A 23,031-nucleotide genomic window follows, 5' to 3' on the forward strand; every position below is an offset into this window, starting at 1 on the left:
AGACCAAACTTGCAACTCTATTTCCAGAGACCAATCACCGCCTTAAGAAGCAAAGACAACGCATGCCGGTAGAACCAGAGCCACAGGTGCAGGAGCCGGCGGGCCGAGAGCTACTGTGAAAACATAGCAACTATGGCAGGCACAAAATGAAGCCACACCACAGAATGCTAAGCGCGCCTGATACAGAAACCAACAACTAAAGAGAACTACTATAACAGGGAATGTTATTTAGCGCTAAGGAATTTCCGTTTCTTTCTTGAGAAGGGCCACTGACGCCTCGTTACTCACGCAAGCGTCCTTCTTCCTAATTGGTTGGCAATTCGCAAATTTGTAGACGCACTTTTCAGAGAGTGGTGGTGAAAGGAACGCGACTCCCTGAAAACTTGTCCAGTCACTCTATAGGCCTCTTCACCTGGTATACTGACGTAACGAGTTAGCTTGCCCAGAAGGGCGCTTTCACCAGGGCTGAAAACTATTTTTCTGTGACATGCGACTTCGGTGCAGCATGTACGTAAAATGTGCTTGAAATAATTTTCTTGTAAAACCCTTCGCAATCGTAAGATAGTGTTATCATTTATTCACCGTAATACTTTCTTGTTTTCCACATATTGCTGATTCGAGTCATTCCGAAGTCCTGTTGTATGTTTCAGCCATAACCTCGTGCAAGGCTGTAGCAAGTGAAAATTAATAGGTTATTTTTATAAATAAGTATACAGAATCGCCATAGTATGATATATTTTCTTTTTGCTTAAAACAAATTTAGATTTATTTCTACAGATTGTTGTGCGTCCTCATGACCAATGCTGCAGGAAAGCTTTCTACGCTATCGAGCGTGAGTGTGCCGCGGCTTCATGTAAAAAAAAGACTACCATATTATGAAAGAGTAGAGCCGGACATCATTCACCGACGGACCACACTGAGCGGCACACATAAACAAGCAACTTCTTTTTTTGTTCTGTTATTAGGCACGCGTCAACGCACTGAAACCATCAAGCAACTCTGCCGATATTCGCCTTTGTTTGCATTTTGAAAGCTACGTATAGAGCCTCGTTCAAAATACTTGTTAACGCTAGAGCTGTTTTCAGCTCTACGATGGATGTCTTGCGAGACCCCTAAAAACGAAAGGCGCTTAAAAGATAGACGCTTCTATTCACCGGGATGCGGAGATGCTTCATGGTTACCGTGCTGCAAGCACTGCATGGCAGCTGAAAGCTGTTGAAAGTGTCGCGAAAACTTTTCCCAAGGGTGTACATCTTCTTCTGCCTAATTCTATTCATATAATTTCTTCACTTCGTTAGATATTATATAACTGCGAATGCGAAAACCTACTTTGCGGCGAGCGAGCATGCAAATGCCTTGCCAGCGTCTACCGAAAGAGGTGCAATAATTGCACAGAGAAATGCCATTGTTGCCCAATGAAATTGTGAAAGTTGCCGTAAGATTGCCTGGTTGTGAAAATGTTGTCCAGTGGTAGTCTGGGCTACAGTGGTAGTCTTCTCGCTTAGCGTTGCATCGCACGCGTCACTTTCCTAAGTTGACCGCCCCAAATAAGCCTCGGCCACCATTCTCGTGATTCGGCAAGCTGAGCATTCTTACGTAAGTTATTAAGGTGAAATCCTTTAATGCCTCATACACTCATGGTGTCCGGCGTCCGGTCACACTATAGCTGTCAATCAAATGACGTCATCAACCGAAACCGAGTCTAACCGAAACTTTCGCCAACATCCAACATTAGCCCGTAGCCAAGTTACTAGCAGTCAGTACAGCAGTCACAACTGCGGCGGCCTCGCACGGCGCATGCGTCGAGAGTGGCGCCACTGTCGCGTGATTCCTTTCGTCGGCAGACGCTCCCTGGCAGTCGAAGCAGCCGGGTGCCTCCTAAGCGCGCTCCCGTTTCCCAATCAACGCAGCGCGAGCGCGCAGAGGCAGTCGAAGTGGCGCAGAGAGGCTTGCGCCTTGCGCACTTTAGCTCGTCAAAGTGCCCCCCAATTTTTTTTTTTGCAGTCTTGTCAGGTCACCCCGATCGATATCGACCCGGAGCAAGTCTTCGGCAGCGTAGCAGTCATCGGAAACAACACATATTTCATGACCTTCGAGGTAACAAGAACCATGATTAGCAAGGTATGAGGCGTTTTCACCTTCATAGAGAACACTGCGGACTTGCCAATTTGAAAACATCCCTTTGCCGTGGACAGTGAGGTGTTCGCGGCTACCACATATGAGCATGTAACTTGGCGACAAAGCGCTTTCAATGATTGGTTCTATGAACTATTTGACCGTATAAATTACGCACCGCTGCCATGTCCGACATTCTTGGGCAAAAAAATCTTAATATATGAAAACTGTAAGGTACTGGTATAGAACATTGAAGGTAATGGTCTATTCTTACATGTAGCTAATTTGTAATATATATATATATATATATATATATATATATATATATATATATATATAGGGAAAAAATCCACTCATGAACTCTTTCCCGGTCAAAAATGCTTTTGGCCAGAATTTTCGTCTATGGCCCTCTAGCCGCAAAAGTGTTCACGAAGAATAAAAAGTTAGACGATTCAAGCTATTGCCAGATATCTTGTTGCATAAGGGGGCCTAAATTTTGCAGATATTCATGGTGGCACGCTTCTATGTGTATACTATAGAGGTTACGTTAGAAAGAAAAAGTGTATGATCGAAAAAGATACAGTACAGCCTAGAATAAAATTGCGGTCAGTGGGCGATGAAAGATTATATCTAGCTGCTGATTCAAAGCGAACAAAAGCACTCAGAAACATTCAAAAATATACAACCCAAAAGAAGAAGTTCACTCGATTAAACCTTAAGGCTCGTTATGACATACGCAAGGGAAACGAGGTGGACTCCAAGAGAACACAAGCGCAACAGGGGGCAGAAAGTTTCGCGGGCGGATGAGATTAAAAAGTTTGTGGGGAACCGTTTGCCGCAGCTGGCAAAGGACAGCGTTAATTGGACAGACGTGGAGAGGCCTTTGCCCTGCAGTGGACGTAGTCAGACTGATGATGATATCGAGGTATCCAACAGTTAACAGAAAACAAGTGCGCTAGGGGAACGTTCTCTCATATTTTGTGGGGATAACAATAGTGTAATTATTTTATCATCGAAAGATAACTGATTGGAAAGCAAGAGAGCGGACAACCACATGCCACCGGTGGAAACCGCACTCAAGAACTGCGATCTTACCCGTGCAAAGGAGGTTGCGCTTAGGAGGATCCGGGTCGGGGTTGCTCTCACACCAGCCATAACTCGGAACTGGTTTCAGTACCGAGAATTGTTTACTCGGCCAGGATGTCCGGTATGTAAACACGAGGACATTGAGGCCGACATTCATCACTTACTGTGAGACTGCCCAGCTCTCAAGCCTACAAGGATCTGGCACCTGATGGTAGCAGGTCTTTCACCAAGCAACCCTTCTTCATACATTGCCTGGACGCAGGGACCGTACCATCGTTCTCTACTGTACTTCATCAAATCAGCTAACCTTTTTCCATTATTTAGATCATTCATCGCACCTTCACCCATCATTGATGCCCTGGGGCAATAAATTTCGCTTAAAAAAAACCGCGATCTTCGCCTCCGGTGCTCGATGAGCTTGCCTACCATGGCGGCTGTAGTATCTTCTGCTTTCGGGGGTATATACGCTGCGTGTAACGTCGCCTTAATAGTGCTGACCAGACCCAGCCCCGTCCATAGCGGCGGTACGTCCTGTATTACCGCGACCGTCACGAGGCACGTAATAGAACAGAGGGGGCGGAACCTGTGCGAAGACGCTCTAATGTTTCCTATGGAAGCAAGACTTAAAGAACCGTGGCGTTCGTTGAGCTATTATTACCGCATTGTCTTCGTATAGAACTTGTGTAATGATCGCAAAGAACTTGCCTGGAGTTTAAACCAAGCGTACGGCGACAGATTTTTGTGAAATAATTTCCTGTCTAGTAAGTAAGGAGGAGCTGGTGACAAGTGACTGCGTAGACTGCTACATAGTTCTTTCCGGACAAGCGCCAAAAGCCATATAGCATATATTTTACGCTAGTCCTGGAGTTTTCAAAAACTCGGATATACCTGGATGCATAGTCCTCGGAAGCTTCGTTATCGCTGACACATAGTACCGGCCAGGGCGATTGCACAGTGCAAACAAAAATATCATCTATAGTTATTATGTAGCCGCCGCGGTGGCTGAGTGGTTATGGCGCTCGGCTGCCGGCCCGAAAGACGCGGGTTCGATCCCGGCCGCGGCGGTCGAATTTCGATGCAGGCGAAATTCTAGAGGCCCGTGTGCTGTGCGATGTCAGTGCACGTAAAAGAACCCCAAGTGGTCGAAATTTCCGGATCCCTTCACTACGGCGTCCCTCATAGCCTGAGTCGCTTTGGGACGTTAAATCACTCATAACCCTATAGTTATTATGATGTAGCGGTTTACGTTCAAAAGAAATGTTAGTAATGCGGGTAGGAATATTATAATCATCATCATCAGCCTTACTACACCCACTGCAGGGCAAAGGCCTCTTCCATGTCTCTCCAATTAACCCTGTCCTTTGCCAGCTGCGTCCACCCTATGCCTGCAAACTTCTTAATCTCATCCGCCCACCTAACCTTCTGCCGCCCGCTGCTACGCTTACTTTCTCTTGGAATCCACTCTGTAACCCTTAAGGACCAGCGGTTATCTTGCCTTCGCATTACATGCCCTGCCCAAGCCCATTTCTTTCTCTTGATTTCGACTAGGATATCATTAACCCGTGTTTGTTACCTCACCCACTCTGCCCGCTTCCGGTCTCTTAACGTTACACCTATCATTTTTCTTTCCATGGCTCGCTGCGTGGTCCTTAACTTCAGCTGAACTCTTTTCGTTAGCCTCCACGTTTCTGCCCCGTATGTGAGTACCGGTAAGATAAAGCTGTTGTGCACTTTCCTCTTGAGGGAAATTGGTAAACTGCCACTCATGATCTCAGGAATATACTTCCACAGAATTCTGCTCAGCCTGTAAAAGTAAGGTTACTTGGTTTCCTCAGGGGAAGTGGACGATATTCCGCCGTAATCTACGAAATTTTAAAGGTTAACATTTTGAAAATTATTTTATTTTTTCTTGACGACGATGTGTATCTTAATATTACACCTCCGACAGAAAGACTCAGTAGCCTGTTACTGACAAATAGCGCAGTTGAAAGGTCTCTTATCGTCGCCCATTAGCCCCGAGGCTTTAAGCCAATTTTCTGCACAAAGCTGTTAGTATCTTATTATCTCTGCCTATTAGTGAGAAAAAGTGAGCAAAAAATTGCTTGAGGGTTTAATCACATAAAATTCTCCCTGTTTTGGGTTGTCTATTTTTGCTTGTTGTTGAGTGCTTGTTATCACATTGAGCTTTGTTTTTACTTGTTTCGCTGTGCCGCTTTATTCTCCGTTCTCTCTAATAGCGCTCTGGAGGCAGAAGTCTTTTCATCGCGGCACACGGAGATAAGGTAGAGGCATATGGCGTTGACCACGTCGTACCAATCCGGAATTGGCTCGACAATGAAAACTAGAAAATGCTGGGCTATAAATTTTTCTTATTTGTTCCTTTCATGATTTTTGTAGCAATATTTGACTGTGGTACTCCTCTAATTTAGCCCTAGGCCCATACAAAAAAGACCTCTGGGCGTCTATGGAAAAAGCTATGTCCGTCTATGGCCTTTTCTGAACGTCTATAAGCACCCATAGAGGTGCTTATTGCCAGCTATTGAAAAATATATGCCACTAAAGCTTTAGCTTTGGGACCATACAATTGTCTTAAGCTCTGTATAGAAAAATATATCGGCCTGTATAGACAGGTATAGACAGAAATAGGAAAGGTCTATAGCTATTTGGGTCAAAATTCTATAGCCGGCCATAGGACATTTTTGTATGGGGGGAGTATAACTTGATGCCGCGCTGAACAACAGAGCTCAAGGGCCTTATTGTTTTTTCACAGAAGAATAAAGGGACTTGAGAATTCTTACGTTTAGATAAGTTGAATTCCTTCCTTCCTCAATTTTTGATTTACTGATTCCTACACCATGCTCTTATCCCCGGCCAGGCCACGGAAGTCATGAACTCACCTAAGGTGCGGGACAAGTTCACTTGGTGCCTCCTAAATGTGCATCTCACGGACTTCTCCGGCAACTGCCTTCGGAGGCCCTTCGATCGCGTGGTGGCTTTCAAGAACTTCACCCATACAGAGTGGGCAAAGAAACACGGGTGACAGTGTGCTCTGGAACGGCTGCTTCTCGTGCACCTAAGCGCTTGGCGGGACTCTGCACTTCTTGGTTCAGCGGGTATTAAAACAAAACAAAAATCAGTGTGTAATAACTATGCCGCTCTCGGGCTATATCGGTTGCCTCTATCAATATAAAGGAGGTCTATAGACAGTCCATAGTCTTCTTATAGACTATATAGTCTTCCTATAGATATTCTTTTTAACTACTCATAGTCTATAGATTGTCTATGAACAAAAGTCAACTAGAAGTGCATAGCCACAAATATACTAGCCTGTCCATAGGGTTTGCATTGCCTACAGGTGGTTCTCTAGGGATCGTGTATAGAGAGTCTATAGACTTCATAGATCGAAGTCTATGAGCAGTCTATACTCTGTCTAAAGAAGTTTTTGCAAGGGCCATTCCTGAGGTTAGCGTGATGCCGAATGCCCCACAAGCTAACATTGACCGGAAGAAAGACGACCCTGCATGACTTCGTGTCTCAGGTGCAGACTCAACAGATTGGCGGCGGAAATGTCTGAGAGTCTGGCTCCAGCGTTCGTGACTGTGTAAAGGGTTGTTTACCATTAAAGAGACACTGAGGGGAAATTGAAGTTGGCTTGTATCGATAGAATAGCAGCTCCTGATCACAAAAACGCCACTCTTCCTGAAAAAGTTCTTGTAATGTAGAAAATAGCAAGAACCAAAATACAGGTATCGCCGCCACAGGCCAATCTCGCCAGTACAAGTGTGATGACTTCCTAGGAGAAGAGGCGCCACCTTGGAAGAAATTTTGTTATTTCTTTTACCACGAATCACTGAGGCTGGCAAAGGAAGGTTGCGCACCACACCGCTAGCCGTCAGAAATCACTGAGTCTGCGTTTACGTCGCGTATCACGTCACTCCGTTCTGAGACGTCATAAGAGCTTCCGTGTCGTCATAAGAGTTCCCTGAGTTTGAATCAGAGCGGCGGGAAAAACTTTTTCACTTCGACTCCAAATTTCTTTGAAATAAATGCATCTTCCACGCCCGGACAAGCGGCAACAAAGCTATGAATTGCCGAACTATCAGATTTTGTAACAAAAAAAAATTGATAGAGTTATCCTCAGTGTCCTTTAAGGTGAACGCGTGGTCGTGCGCTTTGGAGCGCCAGTGCGTCCTTCACAGCCACTCGTCTAGGCGAAGAGTCAGAAGACGCAAAGCCCCGCCTACAGGCCATTTTAGGACCCTACGCTTAAGCGAAGGACGCATTGGAGCACCTAGAGCGCGGCCACACAGTCTCATGTCACCCTACAGTGGACCACACTGAAGGACGACCATGCTGCAAGGCTGCCGCACTTGCGTAACGCCACAATGGCGTATAGAAGCCCTGCACGTCGATACTCGCATTAGGTATTATATTCACAAAAAAGGAAATGTCTTCGATTGGGAAGCGATCGCAGAATTTTGCTGGTAAGTCAGGTCCGAATTTGATCTTTTCGGAGAAAGAGTGTGCAAGAGGTGCGATGCTTGTTAAGGATGGCATACGCGAAAAGAGTAGCACGCAGTAGCACATAAAAACGGCACATAAAAAAACAGCATGGCGACAAAACAGAACAGGGAAAAGACAGAATGCCAAAAAAAAAACAACAGCAGAACGGCATAAGAGCACAGAAAAAGAGACGGGAGGGGCAAACTATCAATTTATTGAAGCGGCAAAGCTCAACACGAATGGCAGCGACCTTTGAAGTTGAGGACTGCTTTCGCTGCTTCATTAACTAGCAGAGTAGGCTGTTCATTAAGGAACAGCGCAGATCAATGCGGTGTAGCGTGCTTGAACGGTGGAAATGACAGGACTAGGGGCTATGCAGCAGTCTCTACCACTTGCTACTATTACTACAACCCACAATCAAATGTCAAGACACCACTTGTGGTGAGCCCAGCCTCTCTGTTACTCGTTTCGCATTACTACTACATTCGCCGTTCTTTGCTATGCTGCCATTTTTACTCTCAATCCGGCAGTTTTTTGGGAATTGTCCGCTTTCTGCCATATTCATGAATGTTTTTATTACGTCTCATTTTGTGTAACTTTTGAATGCCTAGAAACGCACGGAGTTAGTATTGCTAAATGTTTGGTCCGTCAGCTCACTCAAGCTTTTTCCTTTTTCGCACTTGGAGGAAGTAACCTTTATTTTCACTTTCACGCATAATGTTTAAAACGCTTACCAAAGAAACGCTTAAACCATATAATCTACCCAACATTCCCGGTATGGGCGAACTTCTCCGAGAAATGCGCTTAAGAGGATGTCACCCCTTTTGCCTCTATGTATAGGCAAAAGGGGTGACATCTTCTTAAGCGCGTTAAGGGGGAGGCTGAGCTCCGGTTTTCACGCACAATCGCTGCCCGAAGCATATGAGCTTTGCACACAGCGACAGTGTCTACAAAATTGTGTGAATGGACATCATATATTTCTTGCTTGGAATACTGCATCGGAAAAACATTGATCAAAAGGACCTCGAAACGAGACGTTGAAGCTAAAGTGACTTTCGACTCACTTTCTCTTGACTTGAAACTCAAAATGACACCTCGCCGGAAGAAAAATACGAAGCAAACCCTCTTAATATCACACTAGTGCAAGAGCGAAATGATTCAAAGAACGATGGCTATACATTTTTTCACTTTGACCGACGGGACGTAGCACCTATCGGTAACAGCTGTATTCGTTGTCCAACACTTTTATTCAAAAAGCGCCGCCATATAGGAGGTCGAAGCGGTTGTCAAGTCAGTTGTTTTAATTTGGTTCAGTTTATCGTTTGATCGTACACTTGGTGAGAAATTTAAGCTTGCGTGTAGTTGCAAAACGCGTAAAGTGTTGCACATCACAGTTCGTTTTGTTTCCTGGCGTTCTTCCACAAAACGCTTCAAAAACATCGCCACCTTACTTCAGCTTGAGGACATCAGGGCCATTACGAACAAAGTAGGTGGACTAAGTTAATTTACAGCCGCATTCCTCATCTGCAAAAGAAATACTACGGTGCCTGAGCAATTTCAGAATTCGAGACAAACTCAGGGCGAAAGGTCCGACACCGGAGGCCGGAACAATCGTTACCATTTTAGTAGAACTCGTAAAAAAAAAAAAAATTGGCGGTGGTTTAGCTCTGGTCCTGGAGTGACGCGATAGTTACAGCTGGCCGAGTGGAACTTGGTCACGTGACGAACCACGTGATCAGCCACGGCGCCGCGCCGCCGGCAGCTGCTCCGAACCACGTGACCAACCACGTGACAGCGTGGCGGCGCAGCCGCCGCCACGCTGAAGGCTCGAAATGCTACCGTAATGTAGCTATCGCTACAAAATGGTAGGGCTTTCACGTATTCAAAGACAGCATGCGTGCGAAAACATTGGCTTCTTGGTTTATTTTTCTAGGCCGTCGGCACGTCTGGCGACGAAATTCAGGTTGAGCCGCCCTGATCAAGGTTAAGCTGATCTGATCTGTCCGCGCCGCAGATGGAAGTTGATGAAGGCGACGATGTGCAATGTACAGCGCCAGTGTACGTTGCAGTTTAACCCCAGGCATGATTGGCTGCGGCGATAACATAACTGCTCTCGTGCAGCGGCCAGCGAATCTTATGCCTGTGCTACACGGGTACGTTGAAATGACATTCGAGTCGAACGGCATTCGAAACTTCGAATGACATTCGGACTGGACGGACCCGCACGGTGCTACACGACTATTCCAAAAGCATTCTAAAGCTTCAGTATTCTGCCGCCAAGCTATAGGGGCGCTGCTGCCGGCAAGTTTTGTTTTGAACAAATATAGCAGCAACAATTAATTTGTATAGCTACAGTCCGCTATAAAATTGCTACTTTTAAAAGTAATATGTCATTTCTAATAAATTTTGCTATTTAATCATCACTAAACGCCTCTATTCTAACAGAGGTCCAAGCCCATAGCCCTGTCATTTTTTGTGTGCGGTTTGTTGGCTACAATTGGGCTCTATCTCCTGCGTGTGTCGAAAAAAACGAAAAAGTGCCATAAACTTCACTGAATAAAAAAAAGCTCACTTAAAATGTACACACAGACGCACAGACGCACACGCACATAAAATAAAAAGACAAAACACAGCAAAAGCAACAGCACAAAGTAGAAAAACTGGCACCGGGCCAAAATGGCTGCCTTTCTTTCGCACGATGGGTTCCAGAATATGCGGTAAATATTTGCTTGCTAACAAAACTTCTGGAAAAGATCCGTGTAGTGTATATAAATAGCATTTAGAATTTCATCGTTTATCGAACGTATTTGCTCTTCAAAACTTATGATGCCACCTATGGCGCGAAGACGCTGCGGTAGAGAGTAGTCGCGCTTGCGCCTCGAAGGCATTCCAAAATCTCGAATGTCTCCGCGGAGCTCCGTCGACTCGAATGTCGTGTGAACCGAATTCCGTTCAAAAACGTCGTGTAGCAGCGCAGGTTTGGCAGTCGAGTCGAATGACATTCGTTTGGAAGGCATTCGAAACGCCCGTGTAATACAGGTATTGGCTGTTCGTGCCGCCGCGAGTTCTAATCCAGTTGCGGCAAGGTCAAGCTCAAGAACAAGATAAAAGCTTTAGAGATGGCCCGGCTTTTGCAGTTTTGGTCGTGAAGTAGAGCTTTCGCGGTAGAAATGGCACCTATGTCAAGATTGCCGTGTAACTGAACTGCACTTGACAAATGATAATGGGAGCTATTCTATTACATTCCCCGGCCTCGCTCGTATATTCACGCGAGGTCATATGGCACTTCGCGAAGACTATGCAAGTTGCTGATTTAGGCATTGTCAGGTATGTACACGGCGTTTAACACTTAAGAGAGAACCTGGGAACGCATGGCCGCAGGTATTATTCCGTGAGTTGCAACCACATGCCGCTCAAAAGCTTTTGTCGTGCTGCTGGTTCGAGAGAAACAGTCTGGGGAGGCCCGTCACTAACCTTGGAGCAATTTTTCTCAAACAGCAATCGGCGGTGGCATACTCCTGAGTGCGGTCGGGGCTGCTGAGGTACATCACGTTATTCGAAGTCGTAGTCATGGTTTCGACCATGACCATCATGACCATGACCACGAGCACCAAAGAACAGCTCTGCATGCTTCTACACAACACGTATTTAAAATATTTCAGATAAATAGGTTCGCACAGCCGGCTAGTCACCAAATTGCCTGAATAAATGAAGCCTATCTCGCTTCACAGTTCTTTCTACTTTTTTTCAGCCCTTTTCACTTTTCGCTCACGTCTCCCCTGGCTTTTAAAACAGACACCTCGCCTAAGGAGTGTGTGGCAAAGCACGCGCTGACGTCGACCTCGAGTCGTACATGTCCCAAATGGCCGAAGCTTCTTTCTCATGGGTTCCGGCGCCTCCATTCTTTATGGAAGAACTCCCTGAATCCCATCAGCCGTTCAAACGGACCATGAGGCAAGCAGTGCATTGAGGTGTCCGAAAGGTGCACGTTGAACAAGAACCAGGTGAAGTTGGTCCGGATTCCTCGCGTCTGCATGACGAGCTTCGCCTGCACAAAGTGGGGACTTTAAGTAAAGGTAGTGTCTGGTTCAGTTTGCACAATAATAAATTTGTCAGCAATGTCCCCTAAGACGAGGCCTAGTAGGCGGGAAACTAAGCGGAGAAGACGAGCGCGACCTCTTCCAATAGTCGCATAATCTCGAGTGCCCCGTAACATACGAAGACGCAGCATGAACTCAAAGCAATAGGACACAGGCGAAAACTTGAAATATATTTCTTGTTGAGAACTCGGAATATCATTAGACTCCTTTTGCGCATCATACAATGTGCTCATAAACCAATTTTCCCGCCCTATATATTTTTCCGCCATTTTAAATCCTTTCCGTTCCCCCTCTATTTGCCTTTTCCTACCTTCTTGATGACGTCATCTGTGCCGTCACACTGGGTCGACCAATAAGGAAATGACGAAATCAACCGGATGCCACTTTTTTCCCCGATGGATCTTCTATTGCTACCGCAAATAACATATAAAAAAGAACTAAAGACTAACAATCAAACGGTTTGTATCTTTGCAGCCACCGATACAAGTGGATTTCCTCGCTTTTTATAAGGACGAAGATACAAATGATTAGCTGCGCGCCAGTACTTGGTCGAGCAGTGGGTGTCCTGGATTTTCTTTTCTGGTTATTTGGCGCCTTAGCGTTTTATGGAGGAAAAACGCTAAGGCGCCCGTGTGCTTTGCGATGTCAGTGCACGTTCAAGATCCCCAGGTGGTCGAAATTATGCCGGAGCCCTCCACTACGGCACCTATTCTTCCTTTCTTCTTTCACTCCCTCCTTTATTCCTTCCCTTACGGCGCGGTTCAGGTGTCCAAAGATATATGAGACAGATACTGCGCCATTTCCTTTCCCCAAAAAACCAATTATTATTATTATTATTATTATTATTTGGAGATTTTACTGGCTCCGGTACTTAGAAACGGTGCCAATGTGCCTTTTGGTAAAATTTGTGAATTTTTGCTGCGCTCATATGAAATAATGTCAACTGCAAAAAACGGGGGACAGAGGGCAATGTTAAGTAAGCTAGTTTCGCCGGCACCAACGGTAAATGACAATTCCCGGGGTGGCTTAGAAATGAGGTCGAGAAAATTGAGTCACTACCTTACAAACATTTCTTGAGACAGTCTATAGACTGCCCATACACTTATGTTTATAAAGACTATAATAGACAAACCCTACAGAACAGTCAATAGCAAATACAAATCCTATAGAGAATCTATAGATTTATGGCGATACACTTTTAGTAGACCTGTCTATAGACATTCTATAGAATATGAATAGAAAGAAGAAATAACTATACGAATGATTAGCTGCGCGCAAGAATGTAGTCGAGCAGTGGGTATCGTGCATTTGCTTTTCTGGTCATTTGCAGATTTTACTGGCTCCAGTGCTTATAAACGGTCTACTTACTTACTTACTTATTTACTTAACTATATACTTTCTATAAACCTTTTCAATAAGGGCTGGTCAAAGACGGCCTGAAGTCACGTGTAATCAGGGGTTGCAAAGGTAAATTAAAGAAAAACGGCTTGGCATTGCGATTGCTGACGTACTGGCACACATCGTGGGGGGCAAATTCTCGTAAGCTGCTCGATTCAACTCTCTTTCGGCTCCTGTCCCTTGATGGTTTTTAAAATCGGGATTATGTGAATCGCAATGGAGGCGTGTCTCACGAATAAAGCAACAAAGCACTACTATTGAACCGATTGCTTCTCGGTCCAAAGAAAAAAAATTCTGAGGGCACTTAAGTCTGCTTACGTGCAGCAGTGCGAAAGCATGGAACTTTCTAGAACGCGGGTTCATTTCCACGGCGCCTGTAGGCATAGCATTTTTTCCTCTTTTGTTTAATTTTTATTTTCTTTTTAATTTTTATTTGCTTATTTTTGGTTTTTGTGTTCGCTTTGCTGTTATTTGTTTTTAAATATTCTATTTACTTTTATTTTTGTTTTCTTTATACTTATTTATTTTTATTTATTCTTAAAATTTCTTCTTGAGTTTCCTGCTTCAATGTTTATTTATTTATTATAAACTTCTTTATTTTTGTTTCTTACTTATTTCCTAACATATGAATAATTAACTAATGACTAATCAACCATCTTAGAGTATAAGAGTTATAGCGATTATGTCATTGACGACGTCATATTGTGACAGATTTGAAGGACGGACGGACGGACGGACGGACAACGATGAGCCATTAAAGGCTTTCGCCTCAAATATGCCACGTGCGGTTTTATTTCTAAGAAGCTAGTGGTGTTGGTCCCATAGAAACAAGAATTATCTCACCTTCTCCTTCATGAACCCCGGCGTGTCGTAGGAGAAGAGGTCGACCTTTAGGATCTTAGATTGCGACTCCAAGTCGCTTGTGCCAACAGCGATCCTTTCACTGTTCATAAGTTCTTCTGTTCCATCGCATGCCTGAAGGAGGGTTAACATACATCCATTACAACAAACGAATTATTTCTAGTTGCTCAGTACTTCCTTTATGCGCATTTCAAGTAAAAAAATGCAGAAAGTTTGTAGTTTTACGCGTGAATAGAGAAATGTCAGGAAAACCAATAATACCGTGCGTATTCGTGAGAAGGATGAGTGGCGGTTACAACGGGCAAGCGGGTCAGAAATTTTAAAGGGATAGATACTGAGAGAGAGAGAGCGAGAGAACGTTTCTCCTTTCAGAACCTTCTTGCGGTTAGACCTTGTCCTTTAATACCGACACTAGCGCCAATTCTTCCCTTAGTTACGTTCCCAACGGAAGGTGGACGGAGTTACGGCTTCAGCGGAGGTTTCTCAATTAGCCCGGACGGAAGTGGTTCGCGCTTTCCTCCTCCTGCCTGAAAGCAGCGAGATACTAAGGGGGTTGCGCCGACGGCCGACGGAGGTAACTTGCCTGTGTGTAGTCCGAAACCTGCTTTGACTTGCACGGCTTGTACATGTTGGCGGCGGCATCATCGGCGCGCTTAGCCATGCGGTATATCAGCACTCCCATTTGGAAGGAGAAGGCAACGGTCAGCCCTTCTACCCCGAAGTTCTCATCGGCCATTGGCAGTGCCTTTTCCTGCGAATATTCGGTATAGAATTTTACACACCATGATACGTTTATTTGTTGGTCGTTATAGCAGCGGTGGCCACGTATTTGCCGATGACTATCCTCTTTCTCTCAGGTATCTGCAATTAGAGTACGTATAGCAATGACAGTGCAGCGAATAAGGGCGGCCGCACGCACTGCAGCTGGTCATCAGCGGATGTTGCATACTCACTTCCTGCGAACATCATGCGCTTTGTTCAGTTTACTGTGCTAATAAAACGTCAATACTAAATTAAAACAGATTCTGGCTAATTCTGATTTCGGAAAATACCAGCGCTCGCCGCGGAGTTGTGCGTTTCCGGATACCTTTTTTCTCTCTTTGGAACAAATGAACCTTAGGAATATTTCACGCTGTTCCCAGAAACACACACTTGTTAGGTACAAGGACAAATGCATGTGTGCGTTGTGCTAAATGCTCTGCAGCGCCAGGATGGGGTCTATGCAGTTTGGGACTTTGCTGGCTGGGCTCACCATGGAAAGTAACAAGTTGGACTTGGTCTTCCACGCGTTCGGCGGCAAAGTGGTGCATTCCCCGGCCTTGGTCAACTGCAGAATGCTGGTGATTATCACCAGGATGTCTACATCGGTCCTGCGCACGGATGAACGGCGACACATGAGTAGAGTATCCGAAAAGAATGTCTTTGGATACGGCTTCGCGTACACGCTAACATAAAAGAACAAGTTTTGTTCGCAGATAAAAAAATGGCTTACAGTGGTCAGTGAAGCACTATATTAGTAAACTTTGTTCGGCATCAGTAACAAAGGCAACGTTAAATCTGTCGCTTTCTGCCCAGAGCAATGCACATAATTGCGGTAGTTCCGCAGTAAGTGTTTCCGTGAGGAATTGGTACGTAGACCTAATGCAATGCTTCCAGAAGTTTAGTTTCTTAGTCTAGAGCAAAGGTGAAATCATCAACTGGAAAAGCCAGCGCTCGCCGGCGCTCGGGGTGCTTACGCTTACTGTCATTGTGCAGACAGGCGGAAATGTGAACTTTATTAAGCGGAGGGATTCGTTTGAAACGAATTATGCGGGTTTAACGTTGTTTTAACTGGATATTGAAGGGCAAAGCTTCACTACGGTAGGTAAAGCAGTCGACGCGTAGGCCGGAGAATGACCTTGAATGACCTTCAGCCTACCCACGTTAGCCGCGTATGACCATATGTGGTACAGTTGCGGTGTCGAACCCATGACCCTTACCTTGACTCATAACCTTTAGTTGATATTTACCTCTGACATTAGGTGACCTTTAGGTTGACCTTTGACCTTAAGAACATCCCATGGGGTGATGTGAAGCCACGTGATGACAATCGATGGGGGTGTCGTAAAACCATGTGATATTACGCCATAGACACGTGGTCGTGTGGGTATATATAGAACGGCTGTCGCGAGCGTGTAGCGGAGGTGCCATGCACGAGCCTCAGACGCTTCGTTCCTGCTTTTCGCTGAATCCCAGGGTTAGCCAAGTTAAGCCGCTTCCAATTTTTTATTTGAAAAAGGCTTTGTTCAAACTTCATAACTGTAAATTCCATCTTTGGTAGTGAGTATTAATCTAAACTCTCATTCCAACGCCGCTGTAGCCGCCGCGGTGGCTGAGTGGTTATGGCGCTCGGCATCTATAGCCCGAAAGACGCGGGTTCGATCCCGGCCGCGGCGGTCGAATTTCGATGGACGTTAAATTCAAGAGGCCCGTGTACTGTGCGATGTCAGTGCACGTTAAAGATCCCCAGGTGGTCGAAATTTCCGGAGCCCTTCACTACGGCGTCCCTGATAGCCTGAGTCGCTTTGGGACGTTAAAACCTCATAAACCATAAACCATCTTCACAAAAATTACTGTTTCCTTTCAGGGCATGTGTTGACAGAATCCTTTGCGAAAATATAAACATGCAACCGCTTAGCACTAACGGCTTAAAATGGTGACGTTGACGTGGCCCATGAGAAATGGTAGACTCCTACGATGCGCATAGTTCGCGACACGAAGACACATCAGAAACTGTGAACGAGAAAAAAAAAACTCATTTATTCGCATGCTTTAGCGTTTCAGTTCGCACAGCGCTGTTTCCCACACATACACCTGCACATGTACCGCCACATACACCCACACATACATTCCTTCTGCACCTTACTCACGTCGCTGTGTTCTCGGCAAGGTATGAAATGGAGTTAGAGCCGTCCGGGTACTGCCAAAAGCCAATTCCAATAATAATTTTTCCTTCACTTCTGTCGCTTCCAAGGAAATTTCGCAGAGTCTGGAAATGCAGTGCGCGTTTCGTAACTATACACTTTTTCCCAGCGGGTGAGCAAGAAAAGAAGCAGGAACAATCCGACAACTCTGAATATGTGGAGATACCGTACTCGCTACAGAATTCTACAGAATGCGCTACTGGACTCGCTACAGAAGAGTTTTGTCGAATTCTTTTAATTTTTTGAGTGGCGGAGTGATATCCAGCCAGATGCTTCTAAATATATTCTGAAAGAGTTTGTTGGAGCAAAACAGTTGTTTTCAAAATCCGTGATTTGCCCTTCGTTGGAATTTATTTCAAGTTACGCTCTTCCTCGGTATCATTGTAATAATTAGCAGATAGCAGCGGTGCCCTGCCTTGGCAGATGTTGGTGGGTCTAAATCCTACACTCGCTTCTGAATCTTCATAACTAAGAGTTTCAAGGATTTTCAAGGCTTAAACAAGCACCCAAAGATTTATGGCGGGTATAAAGATACTTTATTCTCGACAACCAAATTAGCTTTGCGAGCGATTTGATCACGCAAAGGAGTAATAAAAAAAACATTTCGTGCATTGAAAGATGAATGTCGTCGTAATGTCCCGACATGCCGGGTAGCCTTGTCGTTTTCAAGTTTGTAAACACGATAAGACAATATGAAGTATTCTAGGCGCAAGGGGCACTCGTTGCCAGCAAGGGACGCTTTCGCTGTGTTTTTTTCCTTGATTAACTGTTTAAAGTACGAAATTGTGAACTCAGACTTATTAGACTTAGTTATCTCTGGAAGAAATATTGTAAGAAGTATGCGGCGAAAGTTATACTTATTTATTTAGTGGTTAAAAACCCTTCACTTTGGTGTCACTTCAGAATTTATGAAATGTCTTCTGTCTTTGCTACTAGCGGTCGTTGCCAATAAAGCGGTGAACTAATATAGCATAAAATGTTGCTATATGATCCTTTGCCCGAATACTTAGCTTTAAAAGAGTTAGATGTTGGGCTAGTTGGATTTGTGACAAATTATACATATTTTTATCGCAACCAAGACAGGGACAGAGAGAACAGAGACAAACACGAGCACTAACTTGCAACTGATTTATTGAGGGAACCACGACGGCATATATAAAACCACAGGCCTGCGCAGACGCTGCCAAACAAGACACTTGGAAACTGCCAAGGAAAAAAGTCATCGCACTAGGCGAGATAGGAAATTGTCTTCAGCGTTATACAAGGCAACTGAAGTGTCACTCACGCAATATGATCCAGATTTTATTATAAAAAATGCCTGCAAGGTTTCGCGAGCGGTTTTTTGCTTACTTCTGCCTAGGACTGACACGCAACGGAAACGTGGTTCACAAGCTCTGCAAGCAATGCAGTGGCCAACAAGATTCGTGCGCTCCCTATAAGCCAGGTCTCTTTTATGCTCCCTGAGTCGGTCCTTAACGCATCGCCCCGTCTGCCCGATGTACACTTTGCCACAAGACAGGGGAATCTTATAAACAACGTTCATGGCGCACTTAATAAAACATTTTTCGTGGTTCTTTTGACTGCCCCCTTTTTTGCCTTCGCATGTGATGCGGCCGCAAAGTTGAGCGAGTTTCCTGGGTGCTGAAAAAACCACCAGCACGTCAAACCGATTTGCCACCTTTTTTAAGTTGTGGGTGATCTTGTGGATGTAGGGAACCACTTCCTCTCTGTAGTAATAACCAGGACCCTCCAGTAGTAATAAAACCTTCGTTCCCTTTCGACTTCCCCTTTCCACTAACTAGTTTTCAGTAATATCATCCTGTCCCACATATATACTGTTAAAGCCTCTGAGGGACATACACGTTGTCTCAAGACCACCCAATCTCGTCCTAACAATTAATAGGCCACGAATTTAACTGAAAAGAACAGTAACAATTTTTCAGCGACATTTGTCCAACGGCACCTGTTTCCGCTGACTCTGCCACATGCATAAGCCCTGAATACACCTACCATTGTAGACAAACAAGCTCTCCTTTTGTAATCGACATTCTTCACTACACTAAAAGCAACCACCTTACCTTGATAGTAGCGCCGGCGTCCTGCGCGTACTTTGTGGCGATGTCTTTCTCTTGGTGGATGTTCATGATGGCGTAGTGGTGAATAAGACCTGCACGCTTCCAGCCTGTCATGGTGTCACGCGTTTCTGTCTTTGTGAACATGTCATCTTTTAAATACCTGTACAAAATAGGCGAAATTTTAATTACTTACTGCGCCTATAAACGCTAAACCTTGCGCAAGCTTCTGCACATCTTGGTGACGAACTAGCCTTGGCATTTCTACGAAGCTGCCGACTCATAATGTTAACTTCCAAGTATTATATTACTTGCATTTTTGAAAGCATGTTTTGAGGTGTCTATGGTTGACTTTCTCGTATCACCGGCAAAATTCCATGAATTTAATCTTGCATATTCCTCTTTAGAAAAAAAATGGCTTATGTATCGGTAAAATATTTCTCTAATTCACTCTTGTTTCCACCGCTGATGCAAGTGTTTTCTACGCAATCGTTTTTTTTGTCCCACACTTAAGATATGCGCACCATCGTGTGGGACCAGACATTGGCAATCATATCCTATCTTAGATAAGATATCCTTGAAATTGCAACGAAAGATATCCTGTGATAAGAAGCTTCGTGCCTGCCTTCGGGAGTGAAATTACGTTAACAACCTAATTAGAGTTGTTTCCAGTAATTCTCGTATTTCAGTGTTACAGTTTGAGAACATTGTAACTCTTGGTTCGAAATTTTGTGCACGCTAGTTAAAAATTACCGTTCACGTTAGATCTTGGCAAATTAGCTTAATGGTTTGCTTGAAACCTGGAAAAACTGTTGAGGCATTAATACATTTCAATTGAATTTAAACTGTGAGGAGCGAATCCCTTCCCTTACGGCGCGGTTCAGGTGTCCGCCGATATATGACACCGATACTGCGCCATTTCCTTTCCCCAAAAACCAATTATTATTATTATTATGAACTCAGAATAAACTGCGCCTTGAGGGCAGCACCCTTGCTTAATACATGAAACTACCGGAACCGCAGCTGATGTCCCTTTAAGCTCTTTAGTAAATGCTCGCGAATGTAAGACTATTTAGTGGAGTTACTTCTTGCACAGACTTACCGGACATCGAAGGAGAGGCCACATTTCGTCTCCGTGTAGAGCCTGCATTCGTTCTTGAATGATTCAAATGTGATCGCTGTGTCCACAGCGAGGATAATCCCGTTGCCCACTCTCACATGCGTGTAGATCAGGATGTCGCAGGCTCCGTCCGGAGGGTACGACACGTGAAGCGCAGACGCGACGAACCCCACTGAGCACAGAAGTGGCGGTGGCGTCTTGGGCTTCTTTGTAGTCGTTGTCGTTGTCGTAGTCGTAGTCGTTGTTGTAGTTGTCGTAGTCGTTGTTGTTGTTGTTGTTGTTGTTGTTGTCGTAGTCGTCGTCGTCGTGCTCGCGGTGGTAGTAGGCGTCGTAGTGGACGCGGTACTCGAGGCTGCACGCGCGGTTTTAATTGGAGGCGTCGTGAGCCTCCAACATTTACACCGAAATAAGTGACTACCATGAGAATAAATTCCTATTCATACCATCACATTATCTTTGTTTCGCCGAAAACTCTTTAAATTTGTTCGAGGACTGATACTAGAAGAAGCATCAATTTTGAGCGGAATCGTTTATGTGCTTGCAGGAAGCTTATAATTTGCTTTGGTACTGAATAATGTCATTAACGTGAAACAGTGTTTTAACCTCCGTTAATCTAAAAGAAAGACTTATAAGCTTAAATGAACTACTGAGACCTTTTTCGTTAGTTCGGAGGAGGTGAGGTAAACTAAATTTTGCCTTAAAATGCGAGAAGGAAAAACCGTAGAGTTACACTAAATAGTGAATATCCAGACATGCAGGCATTGCTATATACTTATTTCCCGAGATGGCATTTCTCGGTCAACGTGGGTAACTTCTTAACCAGAATTTTCCCTTGATGCCCATTACTGATGTTTCGATGGTGAAGGAACAAAAAGCATTTTCTATTATAAAGCAAGCAATTGAAGGCAATGAGCTCGGCCTAATAAGTGCCTTCAACGGTCGAGTCTCTCTGTATATGGTTGAGCTATACCGGCTTGCTTGTGCGCTACGATATAAGCGAACAAAATGTTAAATTAAGGCACTCCCTCTGGCGCGACGCAGATTAAATGCTAGTGCAAACATTATAGGAGATATTACATAGTAACATGCGATAGCTTTACGCAGTGACCATACCGTACAGTCCTATTCTGACCTTTCGGACCTAGTCGAACAATATACGTGTTCCCAGGAATCTTTGCATTTATGCGATGCAGCGCTGCCAAACTTTACATTTGGGTGGCTAAGATCTGTAGCCTTCTTTCGCTTTTGACAATAAACAACACTGTACTACGAGACCTAAATAGCACGTTTGCAAGAACGTCATGGCATCACAGATCTGGGTTGTTTGGTGTTTTCTGTAGAGCCATAAAAGCAAAATGTCATTTCGTTGAAAGAACACGTAAAAAAACTGCCGAAGATCGTAGCCACTAAACGGTCTTATGTACTGCACTTGGTCCTTCATAATCATTTCTGTGTAACTGCAGCCGTTCAGCATAATTGATGAATTGCTGTAATATTTGGAATGTGTTCCTGCTGCTGGCATGAAAAAAAATTCAAGTAGGCAGGAAGGGGGTCCGGGAAACTATAATATGGCATCCATTGCTCGGCGCAAATTAAAACTTGGTTCTTTTCACATTGCAGTGCATGCCCCAACGATCCGATTTGCGAGCGGATATGTACAGGTTAACGTATTCTTGTGCACATTATCGCTTACGCGCGGTTTTTTCAGGTGTCATACTTTTGAGTCGGCTCCTGGCAATCACGTCTGGCATGTTCAGGGGGCATAGGGTTATTAGAAAAGCTGACTTTCGCAATGGTTCTTTTAGGCCGTACAGTAAGGATCAGCTGTAACACTTTGCTTTCAAAAATTAAGACGTGGCTCAGGCATAGATCTAAACATGGTGCTGTGATAGGACAGTTCATCATATACATCAAAGTAATCTTGAAGCGGCAAAAATGAGCCCATCATCCCCGGCAAGTCTTAAATACTTCGGCGGCCTAATAAGCGGAGGCCAAAAGAAAAGATTTTTAATCATGCTTTGCACCAGGCCAACTGGTGAATACAAGTTGGGTTTATTATCGTGCAGACGGCCTGCCATTGCGACGTGCGTATCAGCCATTATATAATTCGTAAGTCAATACTGTCCCCTGGATTTTGTTTTAAAAGCCTCACTAAATTCGATGCAGCTCGTTACTGAGACAACCGGGGAGCATGGGATGTGTACGAAACTATACTTGCCTCCCTACATGGCCATCGGTACAACGGTGATCTATAGGCTGTTATCAGTACGGCTCAGCACACGTTTTTAACAGGAACTGTCGTACATAGAAAGGGGATTAATGTAATCATCGGCACCGACGCTAGTAGAGCTGTCGTCAGCTGAACCCAAAGAATTTTTTTTAGGAGAGCATAACTTCTTTATAAACCAGTATTCTATGCAAACAAAGTTTCATTTCGAACCTGTTACCTTTAAAATGTCACACTGAAAGCCTTACGCCAGGTGAGCCAAGATTTGTGCGCAAAAGATTTTCATTTGTTGAACAGTTTTTCAAAGGTTAAGGGTCCAGCAGTGTCGATTGCACTCTACTATTGACGGGTGCAAGTGTCTAACTCTTGATAGTTTTGAACGGAATGTAGCTGAAGTACGGATCACCCTAACCTTATATCGGGAACAGTGCACGATTCATGGTACAGACTTAGCCATTATGAATACCATTAACAGGAATCATCAGGAGAGGTGTAGTTCGCCGGTTTTACAGTACATGACGCATGACAAGAGCGTTACAAGGCATTTCTTGCTGTAGAATATGTGCATAGTGCTAGCAAAGGTTCG

At 44.6% G+C, this 23,031-nt stretch overlaps 2 protein-coding genes across 2 annotated transcripts in view; one reads left to right on the top strand and one right to left on the bottom strand.

Moving 5' to 3' along the window:
• The window catches only part of LOC144134433 (uncharacterized), a 43,437-nt gene extending 37,129 nt beyond the window's left edge, over positions 1 to 6,308 (top strand). Inside the window, exons 12-13 of the mRNA XM_077667348.1 lie at positions 2,005 to 2,121; positions 6,077 to 6,308. Of these exons, the coding sequence (XP_077523474.1) occupies positions 2,005 to 2,121; positions 6,077 to 6,241 (282 nt within the window). The 3' untranslated portion in view covers positions 6,242 to 6,308. The remainder of the gene's footprint in view (positions 1 to 2,004; positions 2,122 to 6,076) is intronic.
• A 5,178-nt stretch (positions 6,309 to 11,486) lies between these two features.
• On the bottom strand, positions 11,487 to 21,969 carry LOC144134434 (uncharacterized). The gene is made up of 8 exons (XM_077667349.1): positions 21,912 to 21,969; positions 20,201 to 20,570; positions 19,105 to 19,261; positions 16,973 to 17,091; positions 15,316 to 15,433; positions 14,647 to 14,814; positions 14,046 to 14,177; positions 11,487 to 11,752 (listed from the first exon to the last, which is right to left on the bottom strand). Exons 1-8 carry the CDS (start codon positions 21,967 to 21,969, stop codon positions 11,585 to 11,587), a joined length of 1,290 nt encoding a protein of 429 aa, XP_077523475.1. The 3' UTR covers positions 11,487 to 11,584.
• Between the last annotated feature and the right edge of the window lie 1,062 nt (positions 21,970 to 23,031).

Source organism: Amblyomma americanum, chromosome 5 (genome assembly GCF_052857255.1).
Source record: "Amblyomma americanum isolate KBUSLIRL-KWMA chromosome 5, ASM5285725v1, whole genome shotgun sequence".
NCBI lineage: Eukaryota > Metazoa > Arthropoda > Arachnida > Ixodida > Ixodidae > Amblyomma > Amblyomma americanum.

What these genes read in the sequence shown, in the direction of transcription:
- LOC144134434 (XM_077667349.1), bottom strand. Translation starts at nt 21,969, where the DNA reads ATGCCAGACGTGATTGCCAGGAGCCGACTCAAAAGTATGACACCTGAA. An exon ending in ACGCCGGCGCTACTATCAAG is followed by an intron (nt 17,092 to 19,104) that starts GTAAGGTGGTTG and finishes CTGCATTTCCAG; the next exon opens with ACTCTGCGAAATTTCCTTGG. An exon ending in CTTGCCGAGAACACAGCGAC is followed by an intron (nt 15,434 to 16,972) that starts GTGAGTAAGGTG and finishes ATCCGTGCGCAG; the next exon opens with GACCGATGTAGACATCCTGG.